Source organism: Scyliorhinus torazame, chromosome 17, assembly GCF_047496885.1.
Source record: "Scyliorhinus torazame isolate Kashiwa2021f chromosome 17, sScyTor2.1, whole genome shotgun sequence".
NCBI lineage: Eukaryota > Metazoa > Chordata > Chondrichthyes > Carcharhiniformes > Scyliorhinidae > Scyliorhinus > Scyliorhinus torazame.
The window spans coordinates 23,893,855-23,909,681 of record NC_092723.1 but is presented as its reverse complement, the minus strand read 5'-3'; the positions used below and the strand labels follow the sequence as shown (position 1 = coordinate 23,909,681).

Below are 15,827 nucleotides of genomic sequence, written 5' to 3'. Positions count from 1 at the left end.
GGGGGCTAAGTCCTCACGCCCGCCGGAAAACGGTCGAGAATCACACCGGACTTTTTCCTCGAAGGTCCGGTGTGATTCTCCGTTTTCAGGGCCCCGCCGTGCGTCCCACAGCACCGGCTGCCGGCGGGGCCCTGCAGTTGCGGCCGCGCATGCGCACGGCGGCCGGCCGCGGGTCCGCGCATGTGTGTGGCGGCCATCTTTGCGCTGGCCCCTGCGCAACATGGTGGAGCCCTACAGGGGCCCGGCGCGGAGGAACATAGGCCCCCCCGGAATGAGCGCGCCTGCCGATCGGTAGCCCCCGATCGCGGGCCTGCCCACCGTTGAGGCACCCTGCGGAGTCGGATCCCCCCACCACCCCACCAGGACGGCCCCCTGTTGCTAACTTTGGTTGGCTCTTAATTTGTTGCCCGTTGTGTCTTTACTTAATTTGCTCTGTTTCTATAACCTTTGCTCTAGAGTCGCCAGGTATCTTTATGATACCGCCATGAGGTTCAAGTTCAAGTACTGATCAATAACCCGACACACCAATTAGTAAGATTCAAATCAAAACACATTTATTATACACAGTCAATCACTACTCATGCATAAAACTCTACTTACTAGACTATCTCTAACACTAAAAGGCCTATACTTAGCTTTGGGTCTGGCCCACCAGGACAGGGGAACAATTGGCCTTTCGTTTGATTCTGAGTCTGCAGGATTCAAAAGCTGGTATGGACTGCTAGCTAGGAGCGCCTATCTCGTAGCGTGCGTTGACTGGAGACTTACTTGGTTGGTGCGGCAGCTAGGCAGTTCACTGTCAAGTGTTGGTTCGCACTGCTGAGTGACCCTGCCAAGGAGACCGATTTGAACTTGGGGACTCTACTTTATAGTACCCAGGGGCTTTGCACCATTCGGGGCGGACCCCGTACCTGGTTCCAAGTGATTGGACTACGTTTCGATCAATTGGATTGATTTCTCCAATACTGGAGTTGCTCCCTGATCGCTGGGCGGTCCCTGAGTGTCCGTTGGCCTTCCTTTGTCTTGGCTCCTGCTGGCGCCGAGGAGTCTGGCTTGGCCTTATTCACCTTACATGTTTCAATTGTACCCGCGATCACTCATTAGTATGCAGATGGCTGTGAGTTTCAGTGCTGTCTGGGCTTTTGCAAGTTCTAATACACAGGATTTTTGCACTTGTTAGTTTTTCCTGGCTTGGCTGAATTTCCCTGCAGTCTTTGCGGATCTCCATTTTAAGTCGGGAAGTGGCCAACCCAGGTGGCTACTTGTGATCCCTAACGCGAAGCGTGAAGGATCACATAACTGCGTTGTCTTCACTTCCTGACCCAGCGAGCACTCTTCCATGGCCTCTACACTGACCACAATTATGTATGAAAAATTTAGAACTAACAATTCTAAGTGGCGCTATGTCACAACAGGGGCATGCATTACAACATTTTAAAAAACGGTACCTCTAACTATCCTCAATAAACTATCCTTACTCAAACAATCAAAAATAATCTACAACACTTTAAATTTACAAATAGCAGCAACACAAGTTTGTCAGGCTTGGCAGTCAAGCACAGAGGTTTACATTTCTTTATTGAACAGAAACAAACACCCATAAAGAAAGTGGATGCACTTTAATTCACGCGAGTAATTGGGGGGTTTGGTGAAAACCGAAAATAGGGGATCTCATCCTGTATACTGGGGTGCTAGAGCGGTAGGCTCTCCTTCGCCATTTCCTCATGCGGATAGTCTGCACGATGCTGCAGAGTATCGCCAGTGCTAAGAGTGATTCTACAATGTACGATAGTGAATACCAGGTTAGAAACTTGTCGCACCAGGTCGGGGTGTCGGTAACTATCTCGGGGTTAACTATGTCAGGGTGTCGTGTATGGTAGGGGTCAGGGGGTAGCATCCGCGCGCAACTGAAGGGATCCTGCTAAGATCCAGGTGAACATGAAGGTTGTCTTCATCTTTCCGTCTTTCTGTCTTCTTCTTTTTCTTCCTCTTGAGTTTCTGAGGTTCCGGAGTTCTATGGACACAAGCATAATATCTGTTACTATCTTGTGTAATATCTTGAATGTTAGCATCTCTGTCTTTTTATGCCAATTTCCCTTTATAATTGGTCACCATGTGTGACTCCCTCATTTTTTTTTTTCAAACTGAATATTCGGACAAGACATCTAAGAACATACTGCCATACTGCGAGCCGTCTCGCAGCCTGTGTCATTTACCATCCTAGTGTTTGAGGATGTAAATAGCAGAGGGAAGCAACCATAGGTTGCCAAAACCAAACAAAAAGAATTTTCAACATAATGAGCCAAAAATGGGGTGCGTATGGGCCGCGGCGGGTAAGAGTTGGATGGAATCCCCGGGTAGGACGGTGATAAATGCCGCATGTGCTCTACCCGAGCGAAGCTGACCAGAGGGGGGTCCTCAGGCAGGGTGGAGACCAATGCCGTTTCTCCACTGCCTGAGCAACCGGCAAGAACGGGCAAAAATGTAGTCATCGTGGGGGGTTGGTGTAAAGGTTCTACCGTCGAACGAGAAGAGCAGTTATGAACGGGGGCTGGCAAGCTCTCAGCGGTTTCTGCCGATAAGCATGCTGGCAAGTTTTCACAGGTTTCTGCTGACAAATATGGCATGTGGCTGTGGAACTTCCGAGTTTACAAACAATACATAACAATAACACTAACAAACAAACATTGAACAACATGCTGCAGGTTCCATCAGAAAGGACACCGTTTCTCCCAAGCAGTTCCTTTTTGAAACATCATCTGGACACCTCAGTTATCAGTTACGAACAGGGTCGCAAAGGGGTTCTCGTTTTGGGAGTCAGACTCAAAGTCGTCCTCTTCTCCTGGATGCCATACTCTGGAATGGATGAGGGTTGATAAAGCTGCATGGTGTGACTTAGGGTCCATCTTGTCGTTTCGGACGAGCCTGTATGAATTGTCACGGTGCCAAAAGGTTGTATTTAATTCTGTGGGGACGGAGTCGGGGTCGTCATCGTAGGGCGGTGGTCTTTGGTGAGGTATGTTGAGGAATAATATCAGGAAGGGATCACTCGAATCGTGTTCAGATTCACTGGGTGTGGGTCCTGTTGCATGGGGATAGTAGGGAGGCGTGCTGTGGCTATTGCCTGTGTCACAGTCGCTGTCGCTGCTGCTGCTGTCTGTGGGCATTCCAGAGCAGAGTATAGAGTTCGGGGGTGGAGTCGAGGGTGAGTCTGTGGATGGGTTGGATGTGTTGGGGCAGGGTAGGGATACGTTGGCTGTGGGCGGGATGTGGTTTGCTGCGTCGAGCATGATGTGGTGTGTGTGGTTAGACTGCGAGACATATGCCTTGCGCTGGTTAATATGGAACCACGCGGTCTTCCCGTTGGGGTACTTAATTTTATACACGGAGGGGCTTACTTTGTCCGCAACGTTGTACGGACCCAAATACTTTGGTGACAGGAACGTGCTGGGGTTGTAAATGAAGAGCATGACCTGCTGTCCTACTTCAAACTCAGTCGCGTTCACTGTCTTGTCGAAACAGGCCTTGCTCTGTTTCTTCCTGGTGCCTAATCTTACTGTGGCTGCTAGCTGAGCCGTTTTCACATTATCAACTAGTTGTTTTACTGCGGTCTCGTGTGTGAGGGCCGTCACTTCGGGGCTGGTAAAGTCAAGTCCTAATAAAAATTCTGTGCCTTTCATGGGGCGTCCGGTCATGAGAGTGTGTGGGGTGTATCCTGTGGATGTTGAAACGGTGTCACGTAAAAACATTAATGCGAAAGGGAGGACTGAATCCCAAGTGGTGCTGTTCTGTGGGACCATTTTTCTGAGGGTTGCCTTTAGGGTCCGATTCATTCGCTCCATGTTACCACTGGACTGGGGATGGTATGCGATGTGGAATTTTTGGGTAATGCCAAATATCGTGAGGACATTCTTCATGACACGTCCCGTAAAATGGGATCCTTGGTCGGATTCAATGCTGCGGGGAAGTCCCCATCTTGTAAAGATGTGGTGGGTTAAAATCTTAGCGGTAGTCTTTGCCGTGTTCGTTCTAGATGGGAATGCTTCTACCCATTTTGTAAATGTGTCTATAATGACTAAGACATACTTGCAACCATTCCTGGAAGGGGGCAATGGTCCTATAAAATCTATCTGGAGGTTAGTCCAGGGGCCGTTAATGGGGCGGGTGTGGCTAAGCTGAGCTTTCTTTGCGTATCTGTCTGGATTGTTTTGGACACAGATAAGGCAATTTTCCACATAGTGCATGACGTCTTCCTTTAAATTTGAGCTGATTAGTGCAGACAAGCAGGTTAGGGCAGTTCTACATAGCTGCCTGAGGTGGGCTGTAGTGGGGTCAATTCCCTGATACCCATGACTATCATGGAACAAACAAATAAGCTGATTCCTGTCCTGTTCAGGAACCACAGAATGGTGTCTTTTAGGATCACACCGTCATGTGTGGTCAGTGCATTTTTAAACCTATGGTATGGGTCTGGAAAGCTTCCTTTTAAAATCTCCCTGAGATTCCTATCTTGCTTCTGGGCCTGCACTAAATCCTCAATATTAGTCTGTGGGACCTGAACTGCATTCACTGGGGCGCTTTCGGGGGGTTCCAAAAATGTCCATGACTGGAACCTGCTTTAGCCAGTGCGTCAGCTTTTACATTTCCAGGTGGGGATGAACGGTGGTGACTTCGAACTTTAACAATGCCAAAAATCCTGTCCTGTGCTTTGTCTAAAATGTGTCGGAGCAATGGGGCTGAAGAGAGGGGTCTGCGGAAACAAATCTTCTTGCTTTCCAGAGGGGTAGGAATTCTGTGAGGCTGTTGCAGACATAGAGGCTGTCCGAGGATATGTCTGCTGGGCTGGGGAAGGAATCTGGGTGATCAACAATGTCCGCGATGGCTGCTCATTCTTTCGCCTGCGCGCGTAAGTGTCCTGGTAGTTTTAAGGAGATTTCTTCTAGGGCGCGCCCCTGCGCGTCCTCGACATAGGTGCCGCATCCTGTAATGCGTTTCCCGTCTAATACTGTGGAAGAACCATCCACATAAATCCCTCAGGGTGCGCACATGTCTGTGGGCTGGGGGCTCTGGGGTGAACTACCTATCTTTCTGGGGGGTGTTTTTGCGATAAAAGGGCCTGTGTTGTGATGCGGTGAGATGATTTCATATTCGTGGGGGGTGCCTGGGTACTGAAGGTTGTCAGCTAGGAAAGTGTGGGTCTTGGTCCTTTTAACAGTGGTATCCCGTCCCTGAAAAAGAAGGGTCCATCTGGCTGCTCTAATCTCTAACCATCCTTAAGTCGTCCGTCCAGTAAAAGTTGGGTGGCGGTGTGTTCCGTGAGGATTGTGATGGGGTTTAGTCTGGTTATGTATGAGAAGTATTGAACTGCCCAGAAAACTGCGAGCCGAAAATCCCTGCTCCACAGGATCTAAAACTCTGGAGGCGTAAACCACGGATCTTAACTGTTCGTGCCGTTCCTGGAGGAGCACGGCTGAAAGGGTGCGGTCTGTGCTAGCTATCTCTATAGCTTAGGGGGAAAGCGTGTCTGGAACCTGTAGTGCGGGGGCTGCAATGAGTGCACGCTTTAAAGTATCTACAGCATCCGTGTGCTGCGGAAGCCATTCTCAAGGGGCTCCTTTCTTTAGGAGTTCCGAGAGGGGTGCTGCCTTGGTGGCGAAACCGTCAATATGGTTTCGGCAGTAGCCAACCAGTCCTAAAAACGACGGGAGGGCTGAAACATTCTGGGGAAGGGGCAATTTGACAATTAAGTCAATTCTTTTGTGCTCAATCTCGCGTTTACCATGTGTGATAATCATTCCCAAATATACCACTTTGTCTTTCAAAAGTTGGGCTTTCTTTGGGTTTACTTTGCATGTCGGAGTTCCAGGAGTTCGGCCAGAAGCGCGATGTGCTCTGCCTTGGTGTCTGTCTGCAGTAATAGGTCATCCGCATTCTGGACCAGACATTCGGGACGAGAAAATTTTGATAATCCATTTGCCAGCTGACGGTGGAAAATGGAGGGGGAGTTGTGGAATCCTTGTGGAAGGTATGTCCACGTGTACTGCTGACCGTTAAAAGTGAAGGCAAATTTGTATTGGCACGCTTTTGCCAAAGGAATGGACCAGAATCCGTTACTGACGTCCAAAACCGTAAAATATCGTGAGTTGAGTCCCTGTTTGAGCATGGTCTCGGGAATTGTGGTTACCGTGGGTGCTGCTGCGGGGGTTACTTTGTTGAGTTCCCGGTAATCGATAGTCAGTCGCCATGATCCATCGGGCTTTCTCACTGGCCAAATCGGGGCATTATTAGTAGAGGCTACCGATTGAAGTATGCCTTGTTCTAATAAGCTGTCAATAACCTTTGAGATTTCTCCCTCTGCCTCTTGGGGAAATCCGTATTGCTTCTAGGGTGAGGTCCTATTATTTGAACCGAATCAGTCATTCTGCCACAGTCATGTTTATGACTTGCAAATGCGGTCCTGTTTTTCTGAAGAACTGCCCTAACCTGCTTGTCTGCACTAATCGTGGTCGGGTCAAACCAAAAATCGCCGACTGCGCTAATCTTGTTTGCATACTCACCTACTGTGAGCGTTGCGGGGGCTCTTGCTGACTTTGTCATTATCCAGACACATTGATTTACTGGGTCAAATGAAAGGTCGTGGGAGTTCATGAAATCAATGCCCAAAATGTATTCTGCTGTCAGGGCCAGATCTACCAAAACTATGGGGTGTTTTGTCATAATGTTGCCAATTTGAATGGGTACAGGGGCTGTGATGTATCCCTGCTGTGAGTGGCCTGTGAAGCCGCTGTGGGTGATTGTGGCTGTAGTGGGCCACGTGTCTTTTTGGAACATGACGGAGGAATTAATTGTGGTGCGGGACCCTCCTGGGTCCCAGAGAAATTCGATGGGCTGACCCCGTATTTTCGCTGCAACGACTGGTCGGCCGGACCTGTCCCAAAGGGTGTCGCGGATGCAACTGGGGGAGCCCGAACACCGTCAGTCAGTTCCATTCAGGTCTGAACGGGTGCTTACACTATGTATGGGCTTTGTCCTGTTACTATTCAGAGTGCATGCCTGCTGGGCTCTCTGTTGCTTTCGTGGGGCATTGCATTCTCGTGCAAAGTGTCCTAATTGTCCACAGTTGTAACACTCCTGTGGTTTCTGTGGGGGGCTGTTCCTGCCTTCGCTCACCCATGCGGGGTTCTGGTGCATTTTAACTGCTTGGATATCTGCCTCTGCCTGCTGTTCTTCGGGTTTCCTAATTGCGGGTTTGTTCTGGACAGATTGCTCCCTAGGTGCGGGACAACCTCTTTAAAACCCATTTTTCATTGTGCGCTTCTTCCGAGGGGTCATAATTGGTACAGGCTTTTTGTCCTGCCTCTGTGGCATGGGAGATAAGGGTGCGGGTCCATTTGGCCATGTTGTCTCGGGACAAATGGGCGCGGTCTAAGTTGCTGTAAACAGCTGTAAAATGGATCCAAAGGTGTCCAGCAAACGCTGTGGGGTGTTCTGTCTTTTTCTGCCTGCACTTATTCAGGCCTTCTACTGAGTCGCCTCTGTTGTAACCGATCGCGTCTAGGATCACCGTGTGCATCTCTGCAAGGGTGCCTCCTCCTACATTCTGTGGGTCGGGAAGGGCTGCTACAACCGAAGGGTCTAAGCTTAAAACTGTGAGCTTCATCTGCTCGCGCTCATCCAGGCCGTACATGGTCGCCTGCTGCTTTACTCTAGCAAAGAAGTGGTGGGGGTCTGAGGTGGGGAGGAACGGTGTGATCTTTTCGCACGCGCCCCGTAATTGGGTCACGGTTAAGGGGGTGGTGTAAAGGAATTCTGCGTCTCTTTCCGATGTGTCTGTGTGGTAGGCAGTGACTGGATTCATGGGTGCCTGATCTATCTGTTCTGTGTGGGGTTGGGGTGCTTTTCTCTTTTGGGGTTGTCCTTACGCACATGTTCCCTGAACATACCTATGCGCGGTTTCGTTTAATTCTTGCCAATCAGGGCCGTCTTCCTCATGTAATTGGGATCCAAAGGTGCTCTGAAACCCATTTTGTACTGAAAGCAAAGACTGCAGTTCTGCAATCTGCTTCCTGCATTTCGCATGATCTAATAAGCTTTGTCTGTGCTCCGTGGTGGCAGCATGGAGTTCTCTTAACGCTGCTTTTAAATCGCTGCACTGCCTTTGCAATGCCTCTACCTGTTTCTCTGTTTCTTCTCTTACCAGGACTGCACGTTGCATGTCCTGATAGGCCTTTTCATATTGGATTTGGAGGCTGCTCAGATGCGCTAGACAAGACTGGTGTGCCAACTTGGCATCATCCACCTCTCCGTCCTTTGCTGCTAACTTCCTTCTTAATTCTATGTTCTCTTTCTCGATCTCACTAATATCGACCTTGCTCATTCGATGTCTCTCTTCTACCTCTTTGCGGAGCGTCCTAACAATCTCCTCTGTGCCTCGCAATTGTGCCAAACAGGACACGATTGCCATCGGCTTGCGAGCTTTCCCTAAGCTTTTCTTATGGATCTCTGACAGGTTCTCCCACCAAGTATGTCCTATACTCCCGGGTCCTGTTTCCTCATTGTCACAGAATTCACTCCAAAGGGGCCATCCTTTCCCTTTGAGATATTTCCTGAACTCTTCTTCCCAAACGGGACACTGTCCTACTCTGCTGCTGGTCGCTGCGACCTCAAATTCCTGGGGGTTCATAAGGCGTTCCATTGCCTTCATTGCCATTTTCTCTATCGGAATGCTCTTTTAAAATTTGGAACGAGGGGTACTAAGGCGGTGCTGTAAACACGGATACGGCGTTCACTACTTTCCGGAATACAAACTCCCGACAGTTTTTCGCAACAAAAAATCTATCAGTTTTACCTAAAAGCCCTGTTAGTTACACATGCATTAACACGCTTCCGAATTATGAGGATTGATCAGAACTGCTTGAACACTTGTGGTTTTTCTGTTTCCATTTTAGAGAAAGCACAGGGCAGGACCTTTGGTATTGTTATAGTTCGCAGTCACCACCGTTCCTCCCCCCCTGGAAATGTAAAAGCCGACGCACTGGCCAAAGCAGGTTCCAGGCATGAATATTTTTGGACACCCCCCCCCGAAAGAGCACCAGTGAATGCAGTTCAGGTCTCGCAGACTAATATTGAGGATTTACTGCAGGCCCAGAAGCAGGATAGCAACCTCAGGGAGATTTTGAAAGGAAACTTTATGGCACCTTACGATAGATTTAAAAATGCACTGATCACACATGACAGTGTGGTGTTAAAAGACACCCTTTATGTGGTTCCTGAACAGGACAGGAATCAACTTATTTGTTTATTCCACGACAGTCATGGACATCAGGGAATTGATCCCACTACAGCCCACCTCAGGCAGCTCTGTTGGTGGCCAAGTTTAAAAGAAGACGTAACGCACTACGTTGAGAATTGCCTTATCTTTGCCCAGAACAATCCGGACAGATACGCAAAGAAGGCTCAGCTTAGCTACACCCACCCCGTTAACGGCCCCTGGACTAACCTGCAGATCGATTTTATAGTACCATTGCCCCTTTGCAGGAATGGTTACAAGTACTTATTAGTTGTCATAGACACTTTTACGAAATGGGGAGAGGCATTCCCATCCAGAACGAACACGGCAAAGATCACCGCAAAGATCTTAACCCACCACATCTTTACGAGATGGGGACTCTCCTGCAGCATTGAATCCGACCAAAGTTCCCATTTTACGGGACGTGTCATGAAGAACGTCCTCACGATATTTGGCATTACCCAAAAATTCCACATCGCATACCACCCCCAGTCAAGTGGTATCGTGGAGCGCATGAATCGGACCCTAAAAGCCACCCTCAGAAAAATAGTCCAACAAAACAACACCACTTGGGATTCAGTCCTCCCTTTTGCGTTGATGTTTTTGAGAAATACCATTTCAACTTCCACAGGTTACACCCCACACACTCTCATGACCGGACGCCCCATGAAAGGCACAGAATTCTTATTAGGATTGGACTTGACCAGCCCCGAAGTGACGGCCCTCACACACGAGAACGCAGTAAAACAACTAGTTGATAATGTGAAAACGGCTCAGCTAGCAGCCGCAGTAAGATTAGGCACAAGGAAGAAACAGAGCAAGGCCTGTTTCAACAAGACAGTGCATGCAACTGAGTTTGAGGTAGGACAGCAGGTCATGCTCTCCATCTATAACCCCAGCACGTTCCTGTCACCTAAATATTCGGGTCCGTACTCCATTGCGGACAAAGTAAGCCTCTCAGTGTATCAAATTAAGTACCCCAATGGAAAGACTGCGTGGTTCCATATTAACCAGCTTAAGGCATATGGCCCACAGTCCAATCACGCACACCACGTCATGCTCAACGCAGCAGACCACACCCCGCCCACACCCAACGTATCCCTACCCTCCCCCAACACGCCCACCACATCCACGGACTCGCCCTGGACTCCACCCCCGAACTCTAGACTCCGCCCCGGAACGCCCACAGACAGCAGCAGCAGAGACAGCGACTGTGACACAGACGATAGCCACAGCACGCCTCCCTACTATCCCCATGCAACAGGACCCACACCCACCGAATCTGAACACGATTCGAGTGATCCCTTCCTGATCACATTCCTCAACAAACCCCACCAAAGACCACCGCCCTACGATGACGATTCCGTCCCCACAGAACTAGACACCACCTTTTGGCACCGCGATAATTCATACAGGCTCGTCCGGAACGACGAGATGGACCCCAAATCGCACCATGCAGCCCTATCAGCCCTTATACATTCGAGAGTATGGCATCCGGAAGAAGATGATGACTTTGAGTCTGACTCTCAAAATGAGAACCCCTTTGCGACCCTGTTCGCAACTGATAACTGAGGTGTCCAGATGATGTTTTAAAAGGAACCGCTTGGGAGAAACGGTGTCCTTTCTGATGGAACCTGCAGCATGTTTAATGTTGTTTGTTAGTGTTATTGTTAAATGTTGTTTGTGCACTCGGAGGTTCCACGGCCACATGCCATATTTGTCGGCCGAAACCTGTGAAAACTTGCCAGCACACTTATCGGCAGAAACCGCTGAGAGCTTGCCAGACCCCCGTTCATAACTGCTCTTCTGGTTCGAAGGTGGAACCTTTATGGCAACCCCCCCATGATGGCTACATTTTTGCCTGTTCTTGCCGGTTGCTCAGGCAGTGGAGACACGGCATTGATCTCCGCCCTGCCTGAGGACCCCCCCCCTCTCTGGTCAGCTACGCTCGGGTAGAGCACACATGGCATTGGTTGCCGTCCTACCCAGGGATTCCATCCAATTCTTACCCGTTGCGGCCCATGCGCACCTCATTTCGGCACTCTTGGTTCAAAAAGTTCTGGTTTGTTTTCCGGCAACCCTTAGGTTGCCATCCCTATGCTATTTACATCCTCAAACATTTGGATGGTACATCGCACAGCCTGCGAGACGGCTCTCACTGTTTCAGTATTTTTTAAGTGTGTCTTGTCCTGAATATTTGGTTTAAAAAAAAAAATGAGGGAGTCACACATGGTGACAAATTATAAAGGGGAATTGGCACTAAAGGACAGATATACTAACAGACGAGATATTAACCAAGATAGTAACAGAAACTATGCTTGATCCCACAGAACTCCAGAAGCCCCAAGGAAAGAAAAGAAGAGAAGAGCAAGAAGAAGAGCAATGAGTACATCCTCCGTGTTGATCACCACCATTATAATGTGTATTCGGTTGCGCGCGAATGCGAACCCCCTGACCCCAACCCCCCCCCCCCCCGGCCGTTAATGATTCACTTCCCCATAGCACCCAGAGCCCAGTAACAGGCAACACCACACCATCATGGTGTGATAAGCTCATAACATGGTACTCCCTTTCCTACGTAGTCGAGTCCCTATTAGTGTTGGCGATACTCTGCAGCATGAGACTATCCGCATGAGGAAATGGCAAAGGAGAGCCTACCGCGCTCGCACCCCGGTATACAGAATGATATCCCCTCTTTTCGGTTTTCACCAGGCCCCCGAACCCCTTGATCTACAATAAAGACCATTTGTGTTGCATCTTTTGTAAATAAAGAAATGGAAATATTGTACACCCCTGTGCTTGACTACCAAGCCAGAGGAAAAATGTGAATGCTGCTATTATTTTGTATTGTTTAGGAAGTTAATATGATTGAATGTTTAGTGAGTGTAGTTGATTGAGGACAGTTAGAGGTACCTTTTTTTTTGTGTTGTAATGCATGTCCCTGTCTGACACAGCGCCACTTAGAAATCGTTAGTTAAAATTTTTACTGCATAGTTATGGTCAGTGTAGAGGCCATGGAAGAGTGCTCGCTGGGTCAAGGAATGAAGACAACGCAGTTATGTGATCCTTCACGCTTCGTGTTAGGGATCACAAGGAGGGTATGTAGCCACCTGGGTTGGCCACTTCCCGACTTAAAATGGAGAACCGCAAAGACTAAAGGGAAATTCAGCCAACACAGGCAAAAACTAGCAAGTGCAGAAATCCTGTGTATTGGAACTTACAAAAACCAGACAGCACCTAAACCAGCAGCCATCTGCATAGTAATGAGCGATTCCCAGGCACAATTGATACACTTCAGGTGAATAAGGCCAAGCTAGACTCCTCGGTGCCAACAGGAGCCAAGACAAAGGAAGGCCAACGGACATTTAGGGACCGCCCAGCAATCAGGGAACAACTCCAGTATTGGAGAAATCGATCCAAGTGGTCGGAACGCAGTCCAACCACTTGGAACCAGGTACGGGGTCCGTCCCGAAGGGAGGGAAGCACCTGGGGACTATAAAGTAAAGCCTCCAAGTTCAAATCGCTCTTCTTGGCAGGGTCACTCAACAATGCGAATCAACCCCTGAGAGTGAACTGCCCAAGCGGCCACATCTGCCAAGTAAGTCTCCAGTCAACGCATGCTACGAGATAGGCGCTCCGAGCTACAAGTCTATACCAGCTTTTGAATCCTGCAGACTCAGGACCTGAACGAAAGGCCATTTGTTCCCCTGACCTGGTGGGCCAGTCCGAAGCTAAGTATAGGCCTTTTAGTGATAGAAATAGTCTAGAAAGTAGAGTTATATGCATAAGTAGTGACTTACTGTATATAATAAATGTGTTTTGATTTGAATCTTACTAATTGGTGTGTTGAGTTATTGATCAGTACTTGAACTTGAACCTCGTGGCGGTTTCATAAAGATACCTGGCGACTCTAGAGCAAAGGTTAAACATACAGAATAAATTACGAATTAAGAGCCAACCAAAAGTTAGCAACATTGTGAATGCATACACCCCAAATTGCGACAATATGCCATTCATGAGGAGATTGTTGGCCGCAATACCTGACTTGGATACGCACCTTGGTGGGAGATTTGAATTGTGCCTTGAATCTGCTACTAGACCGGTCTAAGCCAAAGTCGTCGGCCCCTATGGGGATAGCAAAGGTGCTGTTGAAATTTGTGGAGGAGATGGGGGGGGCGGATCCTCCACTGGAGGGATCTTTCTATCCCACTGACGGAAACAACCCCCCTCCCCCCGCCCCCGTTGTATGCTTTATTAACATGTCTCCCAACCTTCTATGACTTTTTAAAATATATATTTTTTATTCTCCTTTTTCACATTTTCTCTCAAATTTACACCCAACAATAAACAATAATCAGTAACGAATGTAATGTCAATCCCCATATCAATAACAACGATCCCACCCTCCCACCAAACCCCAGACATTGGCCCGCATGTTAACATAAACAAATGACAAAAAGGAATCAGGAATCACCCATAGTCAACATTAACGCACACAGCCCCCCTCCCCCCAACCCTCCCAGCCCCCAACCCCCCTAATGTTCGAGTGATCCAATTCTCGAAAGTGCAGAATGAATAACGGCCATGAATTGTAGAACCCTTCCATCCTTCCCCTCAGTTCAAATTTGACCTTTTCAAGCGTTAGGAATTCCTGCAGGTCCCCCCACCATGCACGGCACAGGGTGGAGAGGTTGATCGCCACCCTAACAGGATCAGCCTTCGGGCGATCAATGAGGCGAAGGCTACAACATCTGCCTCCTTGCCCATTTCCAACCCCGGCTGGTCCCACATCCCGAATATGGCCTCCTGAGGGCCCGGGTCCAGTTTCACGTGCACCACTTTAGAGATTACCCTAACCACCTCCTTCCAGTAATCCTCCAGCTTTGGACAGGACCAAAACTTATGAACATGGTTTGCGGGGTCCCCCCTTCAACATTCACACACATCTTCTACCCTCTCAAAGAGCCGGCTCATCCTCGCCCTTGTAAGGTGCGCTCTGTACACCACCTTCAGCTGTATCAGCCTCAACCTCGCACACGAGGTGGAGGCGATCACCCTCCGGAGCACCTCACACCAGAACCCCTCCTCCATATCTGCCCCTAACTCTTCCTCCCACATTGTCTTGATCCCTTCTAGCGGCGCCTTTTCCTCCTCCAAAATAGCCCCGTAAGCCGCCGATACTACCCCCTTCTCCAGTCCCCCTGTCGTCAGCACCTCCTCCAGCAATGTGGAAGCCGGCTCCACCGGGAAGCTCTGTATCTCCTTTCTGGCAAAGTCTCGAACCTGCATGTATCTAAATACTTCCCCCTGCTCCAGCCCATACTTCACTCCCAGCTCCTTCAATCCCACAAAACGACCCCCAAGAAATAAATCTTTTAGTGTATTTCCTTTCTCCTCCCATTTCTGAATATTTCCATCCCACTTCCCTGGCTCAAATCTATGGTTCCCCCGAATCGGCATTTCCCTTGACCCTGCCCCCAACCCGAAGTGCTGTCGAAACTGCCTCCAAATTCTCAACAAAGCTATGACTACCGGACTCCCTGAGTATCTCCCGGGGCTATCGGGAGCGGCACTTTCGCTAGCACCTTCAATCCCGACCCCCTACCCAAACTCTCCTCCATTCTGACCCATTGGTAGTAAACTCCTCTGACCCAGCTCCGTACCTTCTCCACATTCGCCGCCCGGTAATAATACATCAGGTTTGGAAGACCCAACCACCTGCCTGCCTTCCTCTCTGTAGTAGCAATTTTAAAATTCTGTACCTTCTATGACTTATGCACATTTACACGCGGGTCCCTCAGCTCCCACACCCTGTTTAGAGTTGTATCTTTTATTTTGTATATTTGATGGATATTGAATTTCATTTTTATGATGGCAATGTTATTGCAAACCCTTCTTTAAAAATACATGCAGACAGTAAGTCTACTAAAGTTGTAATTAAGGAGTCGTAAAAGTTGAGGCAATTATTTAATTTAACCATTTACTTGTTTACAGAGAAATGGCTAATGATTGTTGGAGATTCTCCTGGAGTGTGGATAGTTTATGATGGAGTGGTGTTTAGTTCTATCTAAGCAGGTCATGGGACATCTTATTGGGATACAGATGATGTAATTAATGGGAGGAGCCAGGTCTGTCTGTAGTTTGTAGTTTTGCCAAATGCTTTTTAGTTGAACATCAGTTTGACATAGGGGGCGTCATTCTCCGACCCCCCGCCGGGTTGGAGAATCGCCGGGGGCTGCCGTGAATCCCGCCCCCGCCAGTTGCCGAAGTCTCCGGCACCGGATATTCGGCGGGGGCGGGAATCGGGCCGCGCCGCTTGGCGGGCCCCCCCGCTCGATTCTCCGGCCCAAATGGGCCGATGTCCCGCCGATAAGTTGCCTGTCCCGCCGGCGTGGATTAAACCACCTTTTGAACGGTGGGACAAGGCAACGTGGGCGGGCTCCGGGGTCCTGGGGGGGGCGTGGGGCGATCTGGCCCCGGGAGGTGCCCCCACGGTGGCCTGGCCCGCGATCGGGGCCTACCGATCAGCGGGCGGGCC

The 15,827-nt window shown here is 49.2% G+C and overlaps 1 protein-coding gene across 1 annotated transcript in view; it reads right to left on the bottom strand.

Annotated features, from left to right (window-relative positions):
• Window positions 1-532: 532 nt before the first annotated feature.
• LOC140393787 (protein FAM72A) overlaps window positions 533-15,827 on the bottom strand; it is a 60,243-nt gene continuing 44,948 nt past the window's right edge. The window contains exon 4 of the mRNA XM_072480208.1: window positions 533-2,014. Coding sequence (XP_072336309.1) covers window positions 1,884-2,014 — 131 coding nt within the window. The 3' untranslated portion in view covers window positions 533-1,883. The remainder of the gene's footprint in view (window positions 2,015-15,827) is intronic.